The sequence below is a fragment of the Brachycentrus maculatus genome, unplaced genomic scaffold, assembly GCF_059751285.1.
Source record: "Brachycentrus maculatus isolate JH-2025_06_01 unplaced genomic scaffold, ASM5975128v1 h1tg000259l, whole genome shotgun sequence".
Classification (NCBI taxonomy): Eukaryota; Metazoa; Arthropoda; class Insecta; order Trichoptera; family Brachycentridae; genus Brachycentrus; species Brachycentrus maculatus.
This window is the reverse complement of record NW_028281010.1, coordinates 1114919-1137475: the sequence shown is the minus strand read 5'-3', so window position 1 is coordinate 1137475 and position 22557 is coordinate 1114919. Positions and strand designations below refer to the sequence as shown.

The 22557-nt window shown below is 36.6% G+C and overlaps 1 protein-coding gene across 1 annotated transcript; it reads right to left on the bottom strand.

The window, feature by feature from the left end:
- Nucleotides 1–1987: 1987 nt before the first annotated feature.
- On the bottom strand, nt 1988–22027 carry LOC148305893 (uncharacterized). Its single transcript, XM_088265972.1, has 3 exons — nt 22005–22027; nt 5059–5467; nt 1988–4819 (listed from the first exon to the last, which is right to left on the bottom strand). Exons 2-3 carry the CDS (start codon nt 5426–5428, stop codon nt 3291–3293), a joined length of 1899 nt encoding a protein of 632 aa, XP_088122098.1. The 5' UTR covers nt 5429–5467; nt 22005–22027; the 3' UTR covers nt 1988–3290.
- Nucleotides 22028–22557: the final 530 nt, after the last annotated feature.

Here is a 22557-nt window from a genome sequence, read left to right as displayed (position 1 = left end):
CCGGATTTAACGAAAAATAAGTAATGTAAAATGCGCTTCAAAATGTATATATTAATTCTACGCATGTAATATAAAGCAGCGGTTCAAGACGCATCCCTTTTTGTGTGACAGGAATTCAACACGTATCCTATCAATGCGATGAAGTCGATCTAGTTTTAGCCACGAATTTTTTAGCTGAACAATGAAGTTTTGATAAAATCGTAAAAAGGTTAAAATGATTTGTATTTTAAAATTAAATATTTTATGTACTGTAATCAACTTTTCTGCGCTTGGTCCACTAGAGATAATTTCGTAAAACTGGATCACTTGCCAAAGAGCTATGTTTTGTTTTTACAAAATATCAACGAAACGATCAATGATATTACTACTACTATCATCACGCCGTTTGTATGGATAGGCAGAGAGGGTGGAACGCCGCACCCATCTATTCTGACATACACTCCTGGCTTCCTTCACATCCATACATCTTGTCATACATGCTCTCCGGTTACTTATACTAAATATTAAAGTTACACTCTAATATTTATTCAATATTACCCTGGATTGGTACCTGAAGCGGAGGGCTGGTCACCTTTGCTTTATGTGTTACCGGATCAAGATAACACTGAGTTTATATGATACAGTACACTATGTACCATTGGGGTGCGGATGAAGGTTTGAAGTTGAATATATAATATTATATTGATGTAAACAATTTTTGTTTATCGATTCAAGCCCTATAGTTTGAAGGATATATTTTACTGCCATACTTTCGCTTGTGTAATTTCGATCAAATATCGCCCACTTCAACTTACATTTTTAAAAATAAACTACCTTTGGCACTGTAAAAAATTATCTATCTTATATTTCCTCTCACAGTGGTATTTACATATTCTCTTAGTGTGATCAAAAAGATGAAATATTCTCAAGGACGTCTAAGTACATAATCGCATTTTAACGGGCACCAGCACTCCGTTGTGAACTGTCAGTTTGCCGTTGACGATTTGCAATCATCAGTAACTTATATTTTTAGTGCCAAGAAAATTCTTCATGTATTTTACATTTGTGATTAGAAAATTTTATCGAACGTTTACATGGAATCAAAAAACGAACTCCCTGCTATTATATTTATATAATATATACATACATACATTTTTGTCCGCCTCCGTAGTGTAATGGTCAGCATGCTCGGCTACCGTTCTGGAGGTCCCGGGTTCGATTCCCAGGGGGGTTTAATAAATATAAGTGATTTTTTTACTCTAATATTTATTTAATATTACACTGGACTGGTACCTGAAGTGGAGGGCTGATCACCTTTCCTTCATGTGTAATCGATCGAGATAACACTGCGTTTATATGAAGCAGTGCCCTATGCACCATTGGGGTGCGGTAAGGGATTTATTATTATTTATTATACATACATACACATATATATATATATATATATATATATATATATATATATATATATATATATATATATATATATATATATGTATGTATGTATATATTATATAAATATATATATATATATATATATATATATATATATATATATATATATATATATATATATATATATATATATATATATATATATATATATATATATATATATATATATATATATATATATATATATATATATGTGTGATTTAATTTCGAAATATTGTACTTGAATCACAAGAATTTTCACTAGAGACATCTACGAGTATTGGTGAGATGAAGAAGCTTTTTGAGTAAGCAGTTTTTTTCCAAAATTGTATGGCATCAGCCACATAGGTACTCATAGATAGCCCCACATACTGCAGACAACATACTCGACTGCGAGTTGGGAGCTATTATTGATTTATTACTCGTGTGCATCAATAGCTCCATCGGGTGTCTACTGATGACGTACGAGACTCATACGGTAGCCACATGGGTACCATGCAAGTAAGACTAAGTTGACACGTGTAGGGGACAGGTAGTGGTCAAGAAGATGGGATTTGATTGAAACTCTGTCACAGTAATGCAAACAACATTTCTTTATTTAATTGAAATACATACACACTAATTATAAATATTCATTTAATAACCCTACAATACATGTAACTAGCTTAATTAAACGCTTAATCTAACCTGCTAAGACCTGGATCGGCCACGTGCTAAGACAAGAGGGTTTCCTGCACCAAATGATAGAGGGGACGATCGAGGGAATAAACGCCAGAGGACGCCCTCGCAGTGTTTCAGAATGCGATATTACGAGCTACTTAAGGTGAAAAACCCAATTACAGGGAAATGGTTAATTATGAGTGATTGGAGAAGAGTATTAATCATCCAGTTCAAACAGTAGAGATGAATTTTCGACCCCTAATTGTTTCGCCGCTAACCGCCACACATCTTTACGCTGGTCCTTCAAGTGCATTCTTTGTATAATTGTTGTAATTTTTGCAATCATGGTTTTTCAATATCCAAAGGCGTATAGCAGAGATGTGTAATGTCACCATGGTTGTTTAATCTGTATATGGAACATTGTATGAAAGAGATTGAAAGTATGGGAATCGGAGCGAAAATGATGAATAAATCTGTTAGTTGCTTGCTGTATGCGGATGACGCCGTACTGCTAGCGAGCAGCGCGAAGATTTGCAACTAATAGTAGTGTCAAGAATGTATGATGTATGTATGGAAAATGATCTGGCAATGAATGAAAGTAAGTCAAAGGTCATGGTGTGTGAAAAAGAGAAAGATTTGACAGAACACAAGATTATCGTACACAATGAATCCCTGGAACAACTGAAAGAATTTTTATATCTAGGAAGCATGTTCAAAAGGGATGGAAAAATGGATAAGGATATTGAGAGACGAGTGAATGCAGGAAATGGAATAAATGGTGCTTTAAACAGAGTGATTACAAATAAAAATATGTCCATGGAAGCCGAGCTAGCGGTTCACATCGGCGTGCTGGTACTGACGTTAATGTATGGAAGCGAAACATGGTACTCGCAAAGGAAGGGCGAAAGCAGAGTGAACGCTGTTGAAATGCGCTCCCTCAGACTGTGTGGAAAATCATTGTAGGTCTGAATTAAAAGCGAAGATATAAGAAAGGAATGTAAGGCTGAACAAGGAATAATTGAAAAGATGAGGAAGAGTTCTTTACGGTGGTATGGGCATGTAGAGCGAATGGATAACGGTAGTAATAGTAGTAGTTTCGTTTGGTATCAAATTTAATGTTTATAATTTAATTGTTGGCTAATTACGAGAAAAAAAAACTTTTTATCTTAACCATGAAAAGTATGTTTGATATTTAATAGACCAATTTTGATTTTCCATTATTCACACAGAGAGAAGGGTTTCTCACCAGTGTGAATTGAAATGTGCGTCTTTAAATGAGCTTTCCGTGAACATTTATAATCACACTCTGAACAAGAGAAGGATTTCTCATCAGTGTGAATTAACATGTGAGACTTTAAAGCACTTTTCCAAGCACATATATAATCACACTCTGAACAAGAGAAGGGTTTCTCACCAGTGTGAATTAACATGTGACGGTTTAAATCACTTTTCACAGAACATTTATAATCACACTCTGAACAAAAGAAAGGTTTCTCACCAGTGTGAATTGACATGTGACACATTAAATGAGCTTTCCGTGAACATTTATAATCACACTCTGAACAAGAGAAGGGTTTCTCACCAGTGTGAATTAACATGTGACGCTTTAAATAAGCTCTTTGTGAACATTTATAATCACACTCTGAACAAGAGAAGGGTTTCTCACCAGTGTGAATTAACATGTGACGCTTTAAATCACTTTTCACAGGACATTTATAATCACACTCTGAACAAAAGAAGGGTTTCTCACCAGTGTGAATTGACACGTGACGCTTTAAATCATGTTTCATATTACATTTATAATCACACTCTGAACAAGAGAAGGGTTTCTCACCAGTGTGAATTGACACGTGACGCTTTAAATCATGTTTCCTATTACAATTATAATCACACTCTGAACAAGAGAAGGGTTTCTCACCAGTGTGATTTAACATGTGACGCTTTAAATAAGCTCTTTGTGAACATTTATAATCACACTCTGAACAAGAGAAGGGTTTCTCACCAGTGTGAATTAACATGTGACGCTTTAAATCATTTTTCACAGGACATTTATAATCACACTCTGAACAAGAGAAGGGTTTCTCACCAGTGTGAATTAACATGTGACGCTTTAAATGTCTTTTCACAGAACATTTATAATCACACTCTGAACAAGAGAAGGGTTTCTCGCCAGTGTGAATTGACATGTGAACCTTTAAATCACTTTTCACAGGACATTTATAATCACACTCTGAACAAGAGAAGGGTTTCTCACCAGTGTGAATTAACATGTGACGCTTTAAATTCCCTTTCCATGAACATTTGTAATCACACTCTGAACAAGAGAAGCGTTTCGCACCAGTGTGAATTGACATGTGGCGCTTTAAATCACTTTTCAAAGGACATTTACAATCACACTCTGAACAAGAGAAGGGTTTCTCACCAGTGTGAATTAACATGTGACGCTTTAAATCACTTTTTACAGGACATTTATAAACACACTCTGAACAAGAGAAGGGTTTCTCACCGGTGTGAATTAACATGTGACGCTTTAAATTTCCTTTCCATGAACATTTGTAATCACACTCTGAACAAGATAATCGTTTCTTTCCTGTACGTAATGAGTTATTAACTGACCCTTGATTTTCCTGTTTTTTGTTATTTGACCGTTTCATCGAGCAAGATGATGTAATTTTCCTGAGACCGTAAGATGAAAAGGGCTTAGAATTCTCATAATTGGTGATTTTTTTATCAGTTCTTATTAAATCTGAAAACAAAAAGACAATTAATTCAAAAACTGTAATAAAGCAGCAACACCGTTAATATAATTTTGGTCATTAAAAAATATTTCTTTGGTTGAATGTGAAAACGGTTGAAAGACATAAAATTTTTGGTTATAAAACAAGTCGGGCCTTCTGGAATGAGATGCGCTATGCTCGGCATCTCTCTCTGAAACCGCGTCATAAATGTGTGAATATTTACTTCATACCAAAAAATATTACTTACTAGATTCAGCATCATATCTGCTCAAGGATTTCGCGCATTCTTGTTTGATGTCAGGAAGATCAATGTCTATCTCGGTTAGGATCATGATATCGCTAGATATTACATTGTTATGTAGACCATAAGCAGTCCCCGGTACAGCTGGCTCCTCGTTCAGGTATTCCCTAGTATGGAGAGTATCATCATCACTTCCTGGTTCCTCCTTGATTATAAGATCACCCGGGATAATAAACCTAGAGTACGACAAGTCAACATAACATTGTCGTAGATTATAGTATCCCTCGAGTAGTGCCCCTTCTCCAGCAGGGAGAAGGAGAGTATCTCCTTCTGCATCTCCCGGTTCAGCCTTGGCAGGAGCTAAAGTAGGCTCCATCTGTTTTTTTAAGCGAGTCGAGTTTCGGTAGAAAAGATTCTGCAAATAGAAAAAAAATAATTAAATTAGGAAAAAGACATAATATATATATATATATATATATATATATATATATATATATATATATATATATATATATATATATATATATATATATATATATATATATATATATATATAGAAATGAATCGCAAAATGTGTTGGTAAGCGCATAACTCAACAACGCCTGAACCTGAATTGCCGGAAAAACCCTTAAAACAGCCCTTTTCTTTTTCCCATACAAACGTTTTCTAACTAAAACGTTGTCAATTTGAGCTTTATTGCTATTGTATTAAAAATCCAATAAAGTATCAACAATTGTCAAATTAAATCAACAAGATATTGAAATAGATAATCGCTGGATTGTTCCATATTCACCCATTTTATCAAAGACATTCAAAGCACACATCAACGTTGAATCTTGCCATTCAGTGAAATCTATTAAATACATTTGCAAATATGTAACCAAAGGGAGTGATATGGCTGTGATTGGAATTGGGGCAGAGAATTCCAATGATGAAGTTACCCAAAACCAAATGGGCCGCTATGTTAGTAGTAATGAAGCAGTTTGGCGAATATTTTCTTTTCCTATTCATGAAAGACACCCTGTTGTTGTTCACTTAGCTGTGCATTTAGAAAATGGACAAAGAGTGTATTTTACAGCACAGAATGCAGTACAAAGAGCTGCTCAGCCACCATCTACGACATTAACCAGTTTTTTTGACACATGCCAAAACGATGATTTTGCACAAACATTGTTATATTCTGAAATGCCAAAATATTATACCTGGAATCAATCCTCAAGGAGATTTATACGACGGAAACAAGGAAACCCAGTTGCAGTATACCCAGATGTATATTCCACCGATGCGATTGGTCGAATTTATTCAGTACATCCAAGCAATGATGAATGTTTTTATTTACGGCTGCTATTAGTCAATGTACGTGGCCCAACATCATTCCAACATTTACGAACTGTTGATGGTGAATTGTGTGGATCCTACAGAGAAGCCTGTCAACGTTTGCAATTGCTAGAAAATGACGCTCATTGGGATCAAACTCTCAATGATGCTGTAATATCATCACACGCTCATCAAATACGAACATTGTTTTCAATTATCATATCTACATGCTTCCCATCAAACCTAATTGATTTGTGGATCAAGTACAAGAATTATATGTGTGATGATATTTTATATCAAATACGGAATAGAATGGGAAATCCAAATATACAAATCAGTGAAGAAATTTACAATGAAGCATTGATTTCAATTGAGGACATGTGCTTGATGATATCAAACAAACTATTAATTCAATTAGGTCTGGCTGCGCCTAATCGTCCAATGCATGATGCTTTTAACCAAGAGTTGCATCGAGAAAAACTGTATGATCTCAACAGTTTGAAAGAATCAATTCAAACAAATCTTCCACTGTTGAATGAACAACAGAAGTATGTATTTGATACTCTTATGAAAGTAACAAATGATGAAACTGGCGGGATTTACTTTTTAGATGCACCTGGTGGTACAGGAAAAACTTTTTTGATTTCTTTAATATTAGCAACAATTCGCTCACAAAATAAAATTGCACTTGCACTCGCTTCGTCGGGAATTGCAGCAACTTTGCTTGAAGGTGGTCGAACAGCCCATTCAGCACTAAAATTGGCATTAAATATGCAAAGCAATGAAACTCCAACCTGCAACATTTCGAAGAACTCTGCAATGGCAAAGGTTTTGCAGCAATGTAAAATTATTGTTTGGGATGAATGCACGATGTCACATAAAAAATCTTTGGAGGCTTTAGACAGAACTTTAAAAGATCTACGGAGCAATTATAACCGATTTGATGGTGCATTGATTTTATTAGCAGTAGATTTTCGTCAAACATTGCCAGTGATTCCACGATCAATGCCAGCAGATGAACTCAATGCATGTCTAAAGTCCTCCAATTTGTGGAAACATGTCAAAGTACTTCATTTAAGCAAGAATATGCGTGTCGAGTTGCAAAATGACCAATCTGGAAACATATTCTCTAAACAATTCATTGACATTGGTAATGGCAATTCCCTTTAGACACGTTGACTGGCTGCATTAACTTTCCTCAAAGTTTTTGTCAGTTAACTCGATCAAAAGATGAACTCATTCAGAAGGTGTTTCCAAATGTTTCTCAAAATTACAGAAACCATGATTGGTTGAGCGAACGAGCTATATTGGCTGCAAAAAACATTGATGTAAATGAATTAAATTTCAAAATTCAAGAACAAATTACAGGCGAATCGAGGATATATAAATCAGTTGATTCGGCTACTAACCAAGATGATGTAGTCAACTATCCACCGGAGTTTTTAAACTCGCTGGACTTGCCAGGATTGCCACCTCACAATCTTCAATTAAAGGTTGGATCGGTTGTTATGATGTTGCGAAATATCAACCAACCGCGTCTTTGCAACGGAACACGGTTAGCGATAAAAAAATGACTAAACAACGTGATAGAAGCAACTATACTCAAAGGAAAGTATAAAGGAGAAGATGTTCTCATACCGCGCATCCCAATGATTCCGACTGATGTGCCATTTCAGTTTAAACGACTACAGTTTCCAGTACGGCTTGCTTTTGCTATGACCATAAACAAGTCCCAGGGCAATCATTAAGTGTGATGTGTGGCATTTTTAGTCTGGCCGAAAATTCAGTTGCGATACAGATAAAAGTAAATTATTATTTTTTTAAATAAATATTGTTTATCAAATTGCAACGAATATACCTGAAGCTTGAAGTCACGGTCAGCTCAGGTATCGGGCCATTGTCTGGAAAGGACCCACGGGGTCGAGCCAGACGGATGGAAATTTCCATGCCAGGGGTCGACCTGGCAACTATCTTCCCCTTCCTCTAGGCGTTTTTATGGCCCTCAGCCCAGAGACGATCCTCGGGCCCGATTGAAAAAAGTCGGCGTCCGGAGCCCCTTGCGGCTGGACGTATTGCTTCGCGAGCTCCCCGGTTTTAAACCGGGGAGGCTAAGTTAAATAAAAAAAAGTCGGCGTCCGAAGCCCCTTGCGGCTGGACGTATTGTTTCGCGAGCTCCCCGGTTTTAAACCGGGGAGGCTAAGTTTAAATAAAACGTCGGCGTCCTTGGCCCCTTGCGGCTGGACGTGTTGCTTCGTGAGCTCCCCGGTTTGAAACCGGGGAGGTAAAGTTCAAATAAAATTAAATTGTTGTTGTTGTTCAAACTAAACTAAACTAAGTTGTCAAGTGTAAGTGAATGTTGTGAAGTGACGACGGGGCGGTGCATCATTGTGGCTGATTGCCGGCCTCTTGCGGACCGTCAGGAGGACGCTCCGCAGCGCATCACGTAGGTGACCTGGGGCGAGTCATCCGGTATTTCCTCTTCGATACGCGGATTACGCCCAGCGCCTCGACGTGATCGCCGCTCTTCTCTCTCCCGCCGGCCGCCTCATCAGCACAAGGGATGTCACACCGCCCCCGCGTTGGGCCACTTTCGCGGCCTCGCACACGGCCCCTTGCGCCCTTCGTGTTGGGCAACTTTCGCGGCCTCGCACACGGCCCCTTGCGCCCCCCTTCCGCGGGCCTGTCTCCAGGAAACCTTGGCTGCGTCGTCCTGCCGACGCCGCCCCGCGAGTGTTAGTGTCGTCGATAAGACATTAAGTGGTTTAGATATAAGGTAATTTTTAAGCGTTAATTAAGTCAGTTATAATTATGTTTAGTGTAGGTTAAGTTATATATAAAGGACAATTAGTTTTTAAGAGTGTCTAGTTTTAAGGTTATACTGGTGGTTTTTTTTTTGTTTTGTTTCAATTAATAAATCGATGAAGATAGAAGTGTCATAGAGTTTCAATTAATCCCGGCCTACTTGACCCCTGCCTCCAGCACCTTTTTCTCCGTTTTTCCTATAAAAATCTCACTGCTGCTGAGGCGGGTGTGTCAAGTGTTTGTGGTATTAATCTGGAAAACCCATATTTCTCACATGGTCAATTGTATGTTGCCTGTTCCCGTGTTGGAAAACCATCAGATTTGTTTGTCTATGCGCCAGGTAATCAAACAAAAAATATCGTATATCATAAAGCACTACAATGATAATAAAACTATTTTTTGTTAATAATTATGATTCACATGATTAACAATAAAGTGATTACTTTTAAATCCTTAAATAATATGTTTTATTTCATTATTTTTTATTCACAACGCCATATCACCAGGGTGACTGTTCTGTTCAGGAGAATTTTTTGCCCCGACTATAAAATACGTAGGAACAAAAAACTGCCACTTTACAAATCTTTTTGACAGGACGAAGTCTGTCGGGTCCGCTAGTATATATATATATATATATATATATATATATATATATATATATATATATATATATATATATATATATATATATATATATATATATATATATATATATATATATATATATATATATATATATATATATATATATATATATATATATATATATATATATATATATATATATATATATATATATGTATATGTATATGTATATGTATATGTATATGTATATGTATATGTATATGTATATGTATATGTATATGTATATGTATATGTATATGTATATGTATATGTATGTGTATATGTATATGTATATGTATATATATATATATATATATATATATATATATATATATATATATATATATATATATATATATATATATATATATATATATATATAATGTTACACGTGGGTAAAGTGATCACTTAAACCAGTCTATGACGGTCGTCAGCCCCGTAAATGCCCAGACTTCCATATTCTTCTTCATCTTTGATGAGATGACAAAAAATAATAAGAGTAGTGCCTACCCTACATAACTAGTACCGTAAAGTGGGTATACTTTGCACCATGGGTGATACTTTGCACCACCTTCTGTAAAGAAATTGTAGAGCTGGTCATCTCTGATACATGTCATTTTTCATTCTACTTTCTATTGTTTCTGATAGATGGCACTTCAATCTACTTTTTAGTTTACAGAAGTAACAGTCGGTCGCTATTGCTTCAATGCGTTTTTCCTGTCCGAACGTAAAGAAAGTTTTCTGTCTGAAAATTGTGTCCGAAAAAATCCAGTGGAATCAGTATACTGAAACTAGTTACAACAAGTGAGTGGTCTCTAAATCGTAGGTAGATAGGCCCTGCTTTTCTCAAATGCTGTATTTTTTAGTTACGTTGTCAAGTTTATGTAAAAATAATATTTTTTTAAGAACTGACTTGTATTGACCACATTTGGGGTAACATTGCACCAAGTGCAAAGTATCCACAAAAGGCCATGGTTAATAAATTTGATGAAAAGTCTTAAAACGGCTAATACAACTTGACATGTTTGCTAAATATCTATTGGTTTTGTGTACTTACTTAATTCCTGATGGTATATTTTTTTCAAAAATGTCAAGAACACACAAACAGCGGCCTTATGCCAGACGATACTGCGATTTTACACCGAAAAGAGTGGAGCAGTGTTTGGAGGCCATTCGAAATGGTACAATCAGTCAAAGAAAGGCCTAAAAAATTTTCAAAATCCCCAGAATGACGATTAACTATAAGCTCAAAGGTCAGCACACAAAACCTGTGGGAAAACCTCTGATATGTGACAAAGGCGAAGAGCAATCTTTCGTAAACTGCATAGCAGACATGAGTGAGTACGGTTTCCCAGTGAGTTTTTTTAACATTCGCTACATTCTAAAAGCCTATTTGGATAGATTTGGCAGAAGAGTACGAATATTAAAGAACAACGTACCAGGCTCTGAATGGATAAGATCATTTTTGCAAAGACATAAAACCTTGACTGTTGCAAAAACTAGTCAGTTGCTTAATCGGTTGCCATTAAAGGCGTATGACGATGACGTGCGCCAGAGTTTTCAACAGTTTTTGGAAGAAAACAGATTCAACCCAAAGAATTCAGTCTTAAAACGCAGGAAAACGATAACGATAGAACCAGGTAAGAGCATTGCTCACGATCCAAATGTCGGAATGAACGTTGACGAGACACAAATGCTACCTGAACCAATTACATCAATGATCCCACCTTCCGCATCGAAACTTCTAGCATATCTAACATTAACTGATTATAGTTCACACGGAAGATTTGAGGAAGAGGGAGAAGAACAAAAACGATGACTGAAACCAGTTATCGTATTTGTTCTTCCGTTTCATTAGGACCAGTAAAAAAGAAGGTGGGAAAATATGTCATATTTCATTATGAAGGAGAAAAATTTCCGGGACAGATTTTGGAAATAAAGAAAGACAGAGCTGTTAAATCCATGCAGGAGAGTCTCAAATCGTGGAAGTAGCCGATAAAGGAAGACTTTCTTCAATATTCTTGGAAGGATGTAGTGGGTTCCATAAAAGAACCGAAAATGCAATCCAAAAGAGGTTTCTTTACCGTCCCGGAACTTGACCATATTTAGACCTAATTTAATTTTAATTCCTATTACCTATGTAGTACGATAATGTTTTAATATCCACCTTTTATTTTATATAATTTTAAACCTTCAGTATTGAAAAAAAAAACATTTTTGCTAGATTTTTTAAAATTTTCAAAAAAAAAATTCTATCAAGTGTCTTATTTTTCCATAATTATACAATATTATAATCTGCATTTAGTGAACTGTGAGCCAAAACCCTTCATAAGGTGCAACAAAACTTGTAGGATAGCCTTTACTTTGCATAAATTTGGATTCTAGTACGAAAAGTGTAGAGAAAATATCATGGTGCAAAGTTGTACTTTACCCCGGGATATTTTGCACCAAAATATAAATATAAAAAAAAATACAGGCAAAATAGATAAAAATTTAAAAACGTATCAGACATGTTACAGGTATATGTGTTATTACATTGCAATAGTTGAAACCTCAGAAAAAGTAAAAAACCTGATCTGAATAGACAATTTTTTGAAAAAATGCAGTATTTTGGTGCAATGTATACCCACTTTACGGTAGTGTAAATATATAAAATAAAATAACGTCAAAATGTTTTTATCGTCAATCCAATAATTTATTTAACAACAATTAATTATGAAAAGTATTTAAGGCCATTTAAAGAGATTATTCAAGGAAATACAAAAAACGTCGATTTTTCAGCATAGCCTGAAAAGTGTAAGAATATGAGAACGTGGAAGTGTGGGCGTTTTTAAGAATGACGATCTACAAAGGCTATTAGTGATCTTTCATATACTCAGTGGTGGGATTTAGCCGGTTCGCTAGAACGGGTGCCTAAACTTTTTAGAGTTCGCCGAACCGGTCCTTAACCCTTTGCTGTCACACAATATTCCGATTGAGATCATGTATGGGTACGTACGGAACACGTTCGGTTTACTTGATCCGCCACGTTGTTAAAATATTTAAACTTCGTGAAGATAAAAAATATTAGAAAGATGTAAACCACAAGTAGTGGAAAATTTCAGTTAAGTTATTGCACTTAGTGAAAAGAACATCGTGAAAGATATACGCTTCAAAAAATGTACAAGTAAACAATGTTTTCCTTTCTATGACATGCCGGTCTCTGACAGGGCCAGAAGGAGATAGAAACATTCAATGCATAAAAAAACTTATTTTTATAGGGGGGGGTTAGGAATAGTACCTAAAAGGCGAACCAGTTATTGAAATTTTTTAATCCATGCATGTTGCAAGTGACCACACACAACCTTTCTCACCTCAGTTATCACAAATCATCTCCCGATATGCTTTATAAATATTTGCACGTTGAAATGTGAGAAATTGCACGGTTTTAATTTTGACAGTTCAACTTTCTTCATTGATTGTCGTTTTTAAGGGGGAAACATTAAGTATTACCGAGAACGCTTATTGTCATGACAAAACGCTAGTTTACTGCAGTGAAATATTATAATCATAACGTATTAATTTCAATAAATTAATAATTATTATGCTGGTCACTCACGACGAGGAAAATAGTAGATTTTGTTACATTTTCTCTGGTTTTGTAACGTTCAAGTACGAAATTTGGAAAGACGAAAGATTTCACTGCCAACCTGGCGATATGACGCGAAATCATTAGTATATAATGTTTGCATATAAGCTTCGTTCGAGTCTGGCCGGGCGGCCGTTATGAATTCATTGCACAAACTAATTTATATAATTCATTGTAAACAATAAATGACAAGCCGGGTGATCTCGTGTTGAAAATAACCATTATATATTGGAAATGTGAGTACTTCATTATTGGTAAGGCGTTTCCTCTCATTCCGCCGTTTGCCAAACAGCTGTCAAACAAATTACGCAAGAAATTTGTCTCGACTGCTGCTCAAATAAGCGCTTATTAGAAGAAATATGTATTCTATAACCTCCGGAATGACCCCATCAACAGCATTGCAGGTAATCAACTGTTTTTGTTGTTGTTTTTCATGCCTGAAAAACTGTGCAATCTTCTTTGTGTGAAATGTCATTTTGACAGTCCGTTGACAGCGAGTCTGTTTTTATTATTGTTTTTATGTTATATTTTAGGTAAAGTACGGACAACCGGCATAGTTACAAGCACATTTATTGTCATATAATGTTATTTATTGCACTATATGCATATAAAATAAGATTCAACAAACACAAAAGATGTCATTCAAAAAATAGCTACAGCACGTGGCGTATAGATTTTGAAATGGTTTTCCAGTTTTACTTATACAGTTACAAATGTCAATTTACTAGTGGGTGCAATGCTTGCCCATGTTTTGTTCACAAAGAAATAGGTATGGATGATAATTAATAAATAATATTGGATATATGATGTAAGAAGACCAGCCCGACGAAGCTTGCAATCGCAAAACCGGACTGGACTCTTTTGCTGACAAATTTCCAGCCCCCATCTGTGCTCCACGAGTAGTTTTATGATGAGGTTGGAACTCTTCATATCAACCCCTCCGAGAAGCCTGCCACTGTATACCTTATAAGACCATCTTAGTGTATACCGGTGTCTGATATCCTCACATCGGAGATCGCTCAGTGGGTCGTAATGCTCGCAATTATTTTTCAAACATAAAAACTAATTCTGTAACTTTGTTACCTTTTCAGACTCTTGCAACTATTGGCAAATGACTTGTCGCGGCAGAAGGATTCCATTTCCCCCATTGTGTTGGCGCTTTGGACAGTTTCATTTCCTAGCGCTGGATCAGAATATATAAACTACAGAGGACGATTCGGCATTGTTTTATTTGGATGTGTAGCCAGTAATTACTGTTTTAGTGTTTGCAGATATGTATAGGCAGATAGATGATATAACCATGAAACGTGTGTTATTGCACAATTTTCTTGGGAGTTATTCATCGTGACTAATATATGTATACTCTCCCCCCTGAAAATAAACATATTATGCTCTTAAATATGTTTTTATTTTGTTCATTAATGACCGAGATCCTTGAAAAATATCATCCTATCCCGCTCTCTGTGATCTTACAACATTGGCCTTAATTTTTTACAGAAATGCAATCTAAAGTAACTAACTGACCATCACGCCGCTTCCGCAGGGATAGGCAGAGAGAATAGAACACCACACCACGCTACTCTTGTCTTTGTACACATTCTTCTTTACGCATCCCCTCACACATCCTCCTCCCAACCCTTATCCGCACCCCAAAGGTGCATAGGGCACTGCATTATATAGAAGCAGTGTTATCTTGATCGTTAAATACACGAAGGAAAGGTGATCAGCCTTTCGCTTCAGGTACCAGTCCAGGGTCATATTAAATATATATTTGACTGAAAAATCAATAATATTTATTGCGACCCTCTTGGGAATCAAACCCGGGACCTCCAGCATGGTAGCCTAGAGCGCTAACCGCTACAATATGGAGGCGGACCTCATACATACCCGCCGATTATTCGGATTCCTGAATTGACCACTTTCAATTATTTTAAATACTTGATCATGCCAAGTTTTGCCCGGTCATCCTCTGCTCATGTTCCCAACAAGATTCGCCTCATAAATTTCTTTTACAGTCCTTTCTTCGCTGGTTCGTTTAGATCTTTTATAACTAACTAACTAACCATCACGCCGCTTCAGGCAGGGAGAATAGAACGCCACACCACTCTGTCTTTGCAAACATTCTTCGCCTCTTCCACGTTCATGCATCTCCTCATACATACCCGCCGATTACTACGACTCCTAACCTGACCACTTTCAAGTATTTAGCATACCTGATCGTGCCATGTTTTTCTTGGTCTTTCTCGGCATAAATTTGTTTTACCGTTCTTTCCTCACTCATTCGTTCCACATGTCCAAACCATCTCAACGCACCTTTCTTAATTTTATTGATAATGGTTATCTCCGCTTTGCATTCCTTCCTTATTTCACTATTCGAACATCTATCATACATCGTTTTGTCGCACATTCTTCTGAGAGATTGCATTTCGACTGCACTCAGTCTACTTTCATCCTTCTTTTGCCAACTCCATGTTTTACTTCCATACATTAGAGTTGGAACCAGGACTCCGTTGTGCACTGCCAGTTTAGCTTCCGCTGATAGGCTTTTATTTGCCATAACTGATATTATTAGAGGGTATTTCTTTTTCATCGAGAATTTTAATGACTTCCTTTAATCTGACTCTATCGAATGCTTTAGTAAGACCTACAAAGCAGAGGTAAGCTGTCTTATTGAACTCTATTGCTTTTTTAACTAATTTGTCTAACAACAAATGTGTTGAACTTATTTACGTCCGAGTTCACTCGGTTTCTCAGCGTCACATATTTAGCATATTCTTCTGGTGACGGTGAGCTTCTGTATTTCAGATGGCTTTTCTTCGGCGAGTTCCTTAACTTATCAGTAAACCATTTTATCAATAATGATTATCTCAGCCTTGCATTCTTTCCTTCTTTCACCATTCGAACATCTATCATACATCTTTTTGCCTCACATACAAATAAAACTAACTAACTAACTAACCATCACGCCGCTTCCCCGCAGGGGTAGGCAGAGAGAATCGAACGCCACACCACTCTGTCTTTGCAAACATTCTTTGCCTCTTCTACATTCATGCATCTCCTCATACATACCCGACGATTATTACGACTCTTGACCCGGCCGCTTTCAAGTATTTGACATACCTGATTGTGCCAAGTTTTCCTCGGTCGTCCTCTGCTTCTTTTTCCAACTACATTCGCTCCATAAATTTGTTTAACCGTTCTTTCTTCACTCATACGCTCCACATGTCCAAACCATCTCAACACACCTTTCTTAATTAATAATGTAATAAATAATAAATAATATATATAAATAATAAATAATGTATGTAAAAATAAAAATAATAGATCAACCTGGCTGATCGGTGATAATATGCGTGAATAGCCTATAAATAAAAAAAGACATTCATAATAACAGCAATGGGGGCGCGAGATAGAGACAGGCATGAATATAGAAAGAGGTAGAAAGACATTCGCCGGAGCTAGCGGTTGAGTTCGGCTTCGTCCACAGAACCAAAGATCAATTAACGAACATCTATTTACTTATATTTCTTCTTTTTTTTATGGCTATTCACCCTTCTAGCCAATGCGAGTTATTTTTTATTTATATATTATTATTTTACACTTTTTACAATTTAAAAAAGATAAATGTTTGAGTTTTTATTATTTACAAAAAAAAAACTTCAATTTCATACTATTTCTGTGAGCCTGAGCGGCTCATTATTAGAAAGTGGTATGAAATTGTGGTAAAGTGGTTCGAACCGAAAAACTTTGATTAAAAAATCCGAGACACTAGCCACGGGACCACAACCCGATACGATTTGAATTGAAATCGTTTGTTTTCCTGTAATTGGGGTTAGCTTCATTATTAAGTTGGTTTGTTTAGTTAGTTATTTTATATATTTCATACACATTTACAAATGATTTTCAATTAATTTTGTTTGTTAGGGGAGGTCGATGAGATTGAGATGTTAGTGGAAAATGGAATTGGATTGAGAAGACAATACTTGACATGTAAATTTATCTTAAAATTTTCGACTAAAAAATATAATATTCTGATTTAAAAAAATGATAGTTAATAATTCCGAGGGGGCGTCAGAGGCCTGCACTTGCAGGGCATTAATTAAAGACCTAGATCTTATTTCATTGGGTGCCCGTTTAATGACGGCTTCCTTTCAGACCTTTCCAGCATTAGCATTCCGTTTTCCACTAACCTCTCAACCTTATTAACCTCCCAAACTTGTTTGTAATAATTTTTATTTCTGCTAATAATTTGGATGCAACTGGCTATCCAGAAGCTTTCAGATTCATTGTCGTTGCATGACCTAGTTGTGAAAGTAGAGTGGAGTTCCCTAGATTTTCAATTCTGCGGCGATTGCATCGTTCAGAACTATCTTCAAAAGCTGTTCCGCACGACCGCGCTTTTGTTGTTTTCGAGTCATCTTGCCCCTATGTGCGGCGCGGCGAATTGCCGGCTTTGTGAGTCAGTGACAAATTGACATTCTGATTCTGGAGAAGGGTGATTGATGCAGGGGACAGAAGACGATTGAAAGCACGCGTGGAGAAGAATCATTAAAGATATCATGAAATACATTTAAAAAATAAAAAATATAAATTATACATTTGTGGGTTACAATAGTACATGTAGGAAGGCTCAATATATAAATACATACAGATAAACTTCACAAAAAACATAATAAGATAATAAAAAAAAACAAATAATTCAAATCGTATCGGGTTGTGGTCCCGTGGCTAGTGTCTCGGATTTTTTAATCAAAGTTTTTCGGTTCGAACCACTTTACCACAATTTCATACCACTTTCTAATAATGAGCCGCTCAGGCTCACAGAAATAGTATGAAATTAAAGTTTTTTTTTTGTAAATAATAAAAACTCAAACATTTATCTTTTTTAAATTGTAAAAAGTGTAAAATAATAATATATAAATAAAAAATAACTCGCATTGGCTAGAAGGGTGAATAGCCATAAAAAAAGAAGAAATATAAGTAAATAGATGTTCGTTAATTGATCTTTGGTTCTGTGGACGAAGCCGAACTCAACCGCTAGCTCCGGCGAATGTCTTTCTACCTCTTTCTATATTCATGCCTGTCTCTATCTCGCGCCCCCATTGCTGTTATTATGAATGTCTTTTTTTTATTTATAGGCTATTCACGCATATTATCACCGATCAGCCAGGTTGATCTATTATTTTTATTTTTACATACATTATTTATTATTTATATATATTATTTATTATTTATTACATTATTAATTAAGAAAGGTGTGTTGAGATGGTTTGGACATGTGGAGCGTATGAGTGAAGAAAGAACGGTTAAACAAATTTATGGAGCGAATGTAGTTGGAAAAAGAAGCAGAGGACGACCGAGGAAAACTTGGCACAATCAGGTATGTCAAATACTTGAAAGCGGCCGGGTCAAGAGTCGTAATAATCGTCGGGTATGTATGAGGAGATGCATGAATGTAGAAGAGGCAAAGAATGTTTGCAAAGACAGAGTGGTGTGGCGTTCGATTCTCTCTGCCTACCCCTGCGGGGAAGCGGCGTGATGGTTAGTTAGTTAGTTAGTTTTATTTGTATGTGAGGCAAAAAGATGTATGATAGATGTTCGAATGGTGAAAGAAGGAAAGAATGCAAGGCTGAGATAATCATTATTGATAAAATGGTTTACTGATGAAGTCAAGGAACTCGCCGAAGAAAAGCCATCTGAAATACAGAAGCCCACCGTCACCAGAAGAATATGCTAAATATGTGACGCTGAGAAACCGAGTGAACTCGGACGTAAATAAGTTCAACACATTTGTTGTTAGACAAATTAGTTAAAAAAGCAATAGAGTTCAATAAGACAGCTTACCTCTGCTTTGTAGGTCTTACTAAAGCATTCGATAGAGTCAGATTAAAGGAAGTCATTAAAATTCTCGATGAAAAAGAAATACCCTCTAATAATATCAGTTATGGCAAATAAAAGCCTATCAGCGGAAGCTAAACTGGCAGTGCACAACGGAGTCCTGGTTCCAACTCTAATGTATGGAAGTAAAACATGGAGTTGGCAAAAGAAGGATGAAAGTAGACTGAGTGCAGTCGAAATGCAATCTCTCAGAAGAATGTGCGACAAAACGATGTATGATAGATGTTCGAATAGTGAAATAAGGAAGGAATGCAAAGCGGAGATAACCATTATCAATAAAATTAAGAAAGGTGCGTTGAGATGGTTTGGACATGTGGAACGAATGAGTGAGGAAAGAACGGTAAAACAAATTTATGCCGAGAAAGACCAAGAAAAACATGGCACGATCAGGTATGCCAAATACTTGAAAGTGGTCAGGTTAGGAGTCGTAGTAATCGGCGGGTATGTATGAGGAGATGCATAAACGTGGAAGAGGCGAAGAATGTTTGCAAAGACAGAGTGGTGTGGCGTTCTATTCTCTCTGCCTGAAGCGGCGTGATGGTTAGTTAGTTAGTTATAAAAGATCTAAACGAACGAGCGAAGAAAGGATTGTAAAAGAAATTTATGAGGCGAATCTTGTTGGGAACATGAGCAGAGGATGACCGGGCAAAACTTGGCATGATCAAGTATTTAAAATAATTGAAAGTGGTCAATTCAGGAATCCGAATAATCGGCGGGTATGTATGAGGTCCGCCTCCATAGTGTAGCGGTTAGCGCTCTAGGCTACCATGCTGGAGGTCCCGGGTTTGATTCCCAAGAGGGTCGCAATAAATATTATTGATTTTTCAGTCAAATATATATTTAATATGACCCTGGACTGGTACCTGAAGCGAAAGGCTGATCACCTTTCCTACGTGTATTTAACGATCAAGATAACACTGCTTCTATATAATGCAGTGCCCTATGCACCTTTGGGGTGCGGAGAAGGGTTGGGAGGAGGATGTGTGAGGGGATGCGTAAAGAAGAATGTGTACAAAGACAAGAGTAGCGTGGTGTGGTGTTCTATTCTCTCTGCCTATCCCTGCGGAAGCGGCGTGATGGTCAGTTAGTTACTTTAGATTGCATTTCTGTAAAAAATTAAGGTCAATGTTGTAAGATCACAGAGAGCGGGATAGGATGATACTTTTCAAGGATCTCGGTCATTAATGAACAAAATAAAAACATATTTAAGAGCATAATATGTTTATTTTCAGGGGGGAGAGTATACATATATATTAGTCACGATGAATAACTCCCAAGAAAATTGTGCAATAACACACGTTTCATGGTTATATCATCTATCTGCCTATACATATCTGCAAACACTAAAACAGTAATTACTGGCTACACATCCAAATAAAACAATGCCGAATCGTCCTCTGTAGTTTATATATTCTGATCCAGCGCTAGGAAATGAAACTGTCCAAAGCGCCAACACAATGGGGGAAATGGAACCCTTCTGCCGCGACAAGTCATTTGCCAATAGTTGCAAGAGTCTGAAAAGGTAACAAAGTTACAGAATTAGTTTTTATGTTTGAAAAATAATTGCTAGCATTACGACCCACTGAGCGATCTCCGATGATGAGGATATCAGACACCGGTATACACTAAGATGGTCTTATAAGGTATACAGTGGCAGGCTTCTCGGAGGGGTTGATATGAAGAGTTCCAACCTCATCATAAAACTACTCGTGGAGCACAGATGGGGGCTGGAAATTTGTCAGCAAAAGAGTCCAGTCCGGTTTTGCGATTGCAAGCTTCGTCGGGCTGGTCTTCTTACATCATATATCCAATATTATTTATTAATTATCATCCATACCTATTTCTTTGTGAACAAAACATGGGCAAGCATTGCACCCACTAGTAAATTGACATTTGTAACTGTATAAGTAAAACTGGAAAACCATTTCAAAATCTATACGCCACGTGCTGTAGCTATTTTTTGAATGACATCTTTTGTGTTTGTTGAATCTTATTTTATATGCATATAGTGCAATAAATAACATTATATGACAATAAATGTGCTTGTAACTATGCCGGTTGTCCGTACTTTACCTAAAATATAACATAAAAACAATAATAAAAACAGACTCGCTGTCAACGGACTGTCAAAATGACATTTCACACAAAGAAGATTGCACAGTTTTTCAGGCATGAAAAACAACAACAAAAACAGTTGATTACCTGCAATGCTGTTGATGGGGTCATTCCGGAGGTTATAGAATACATATTTCTTCTAATTAGCGCTTATTTGAGCAGCAGTCGAGACAAATTTCTTGCGTAATTTGTTTGACAGCTGTTTAGCAAACGGCGGAATGAGAGGAAACGCCTTACCAATAATGAAGTACTCACATTTCCAATATATAATAGTTATTTTCAACACGAGATCACCCGGCTTGTCATTTATTGTTTACAATGAATTATATAAATTAGTTTGTGCAATGAATTCATAACGGCCGCCCGGCCAGACTCGAACGAAGCTTATATACAAAGATTTATATACTAATGATGGCGCTGTAGGTATTCGATTTCGCGTCATATCGCCAGGTTGGCAGTGAAATCTTTCGTCTTTCCAAATTTCGTACTTGAACGTTACAAAACCAGAGAAAATGTAACAAAATCTACTATTTTCCTCGTCGTGAGTGACCAGCATTAGAATAACTACCTTTAAGGGTTAGCACGGCGCCACCGACAGCGGTACGTAGACAATAATATCATTCATAGACAATATCGGGACATTGAGTTTCGAAAAGCAACGGCTAAGTACTTACCTTAACTTTTTGGCCCAACTCGAGTTATTTCTCATTTTGAGACATGGGATTAAGGTTAACAAGACTGGAAAACAAAGTAACTTACCCAATACTCAGATAACATCTTCCATAGCTTCGTTCTCTCAACTCGGTCATACGCTTTCCGCAAATCCACAAAAGCACAGAAAAGCTTTTGGTTTTTGGCCAAAAACTTTTCCGTAATGTTGCGCAAGGCAAAAATTTGATCCGTACATCCTCTACCATTCATAAATCCACTCTGGACATCCCACACTTTGTCCTTTGTTATGGTTCTCACTCTTTCAATAAGGATTCGACCATACATCTTGCCAACAGCACTCAATAGACTGATTGCTCTATAGTTCCCACATTCCACCCTAGAACCTTTACCCTTGTAGAGAGGCATTATAGCTGCCCTTCTCCAATCCACCGGAGTATAACTCTCCTCCA

What these genes read in the sequence shown, in the direction of transcription:
- LOC148305893 (XM_088265972.1), bottom strand. Translation starts at nt 5,428, where the DNA reads ATGGAGCCTACTTTAGCTCCTGCCAAGGCTGAACCGGGAGATGCAGAA. An exon ending in CAGATATGATGCTGAATCTA is followed by an intron (nt 4,820 to 5,058) that starts GTAAGTAATATT and finishes TTTTGTTTTCAG; the next exon opens with ATTTAATAAGAACTGATAAA.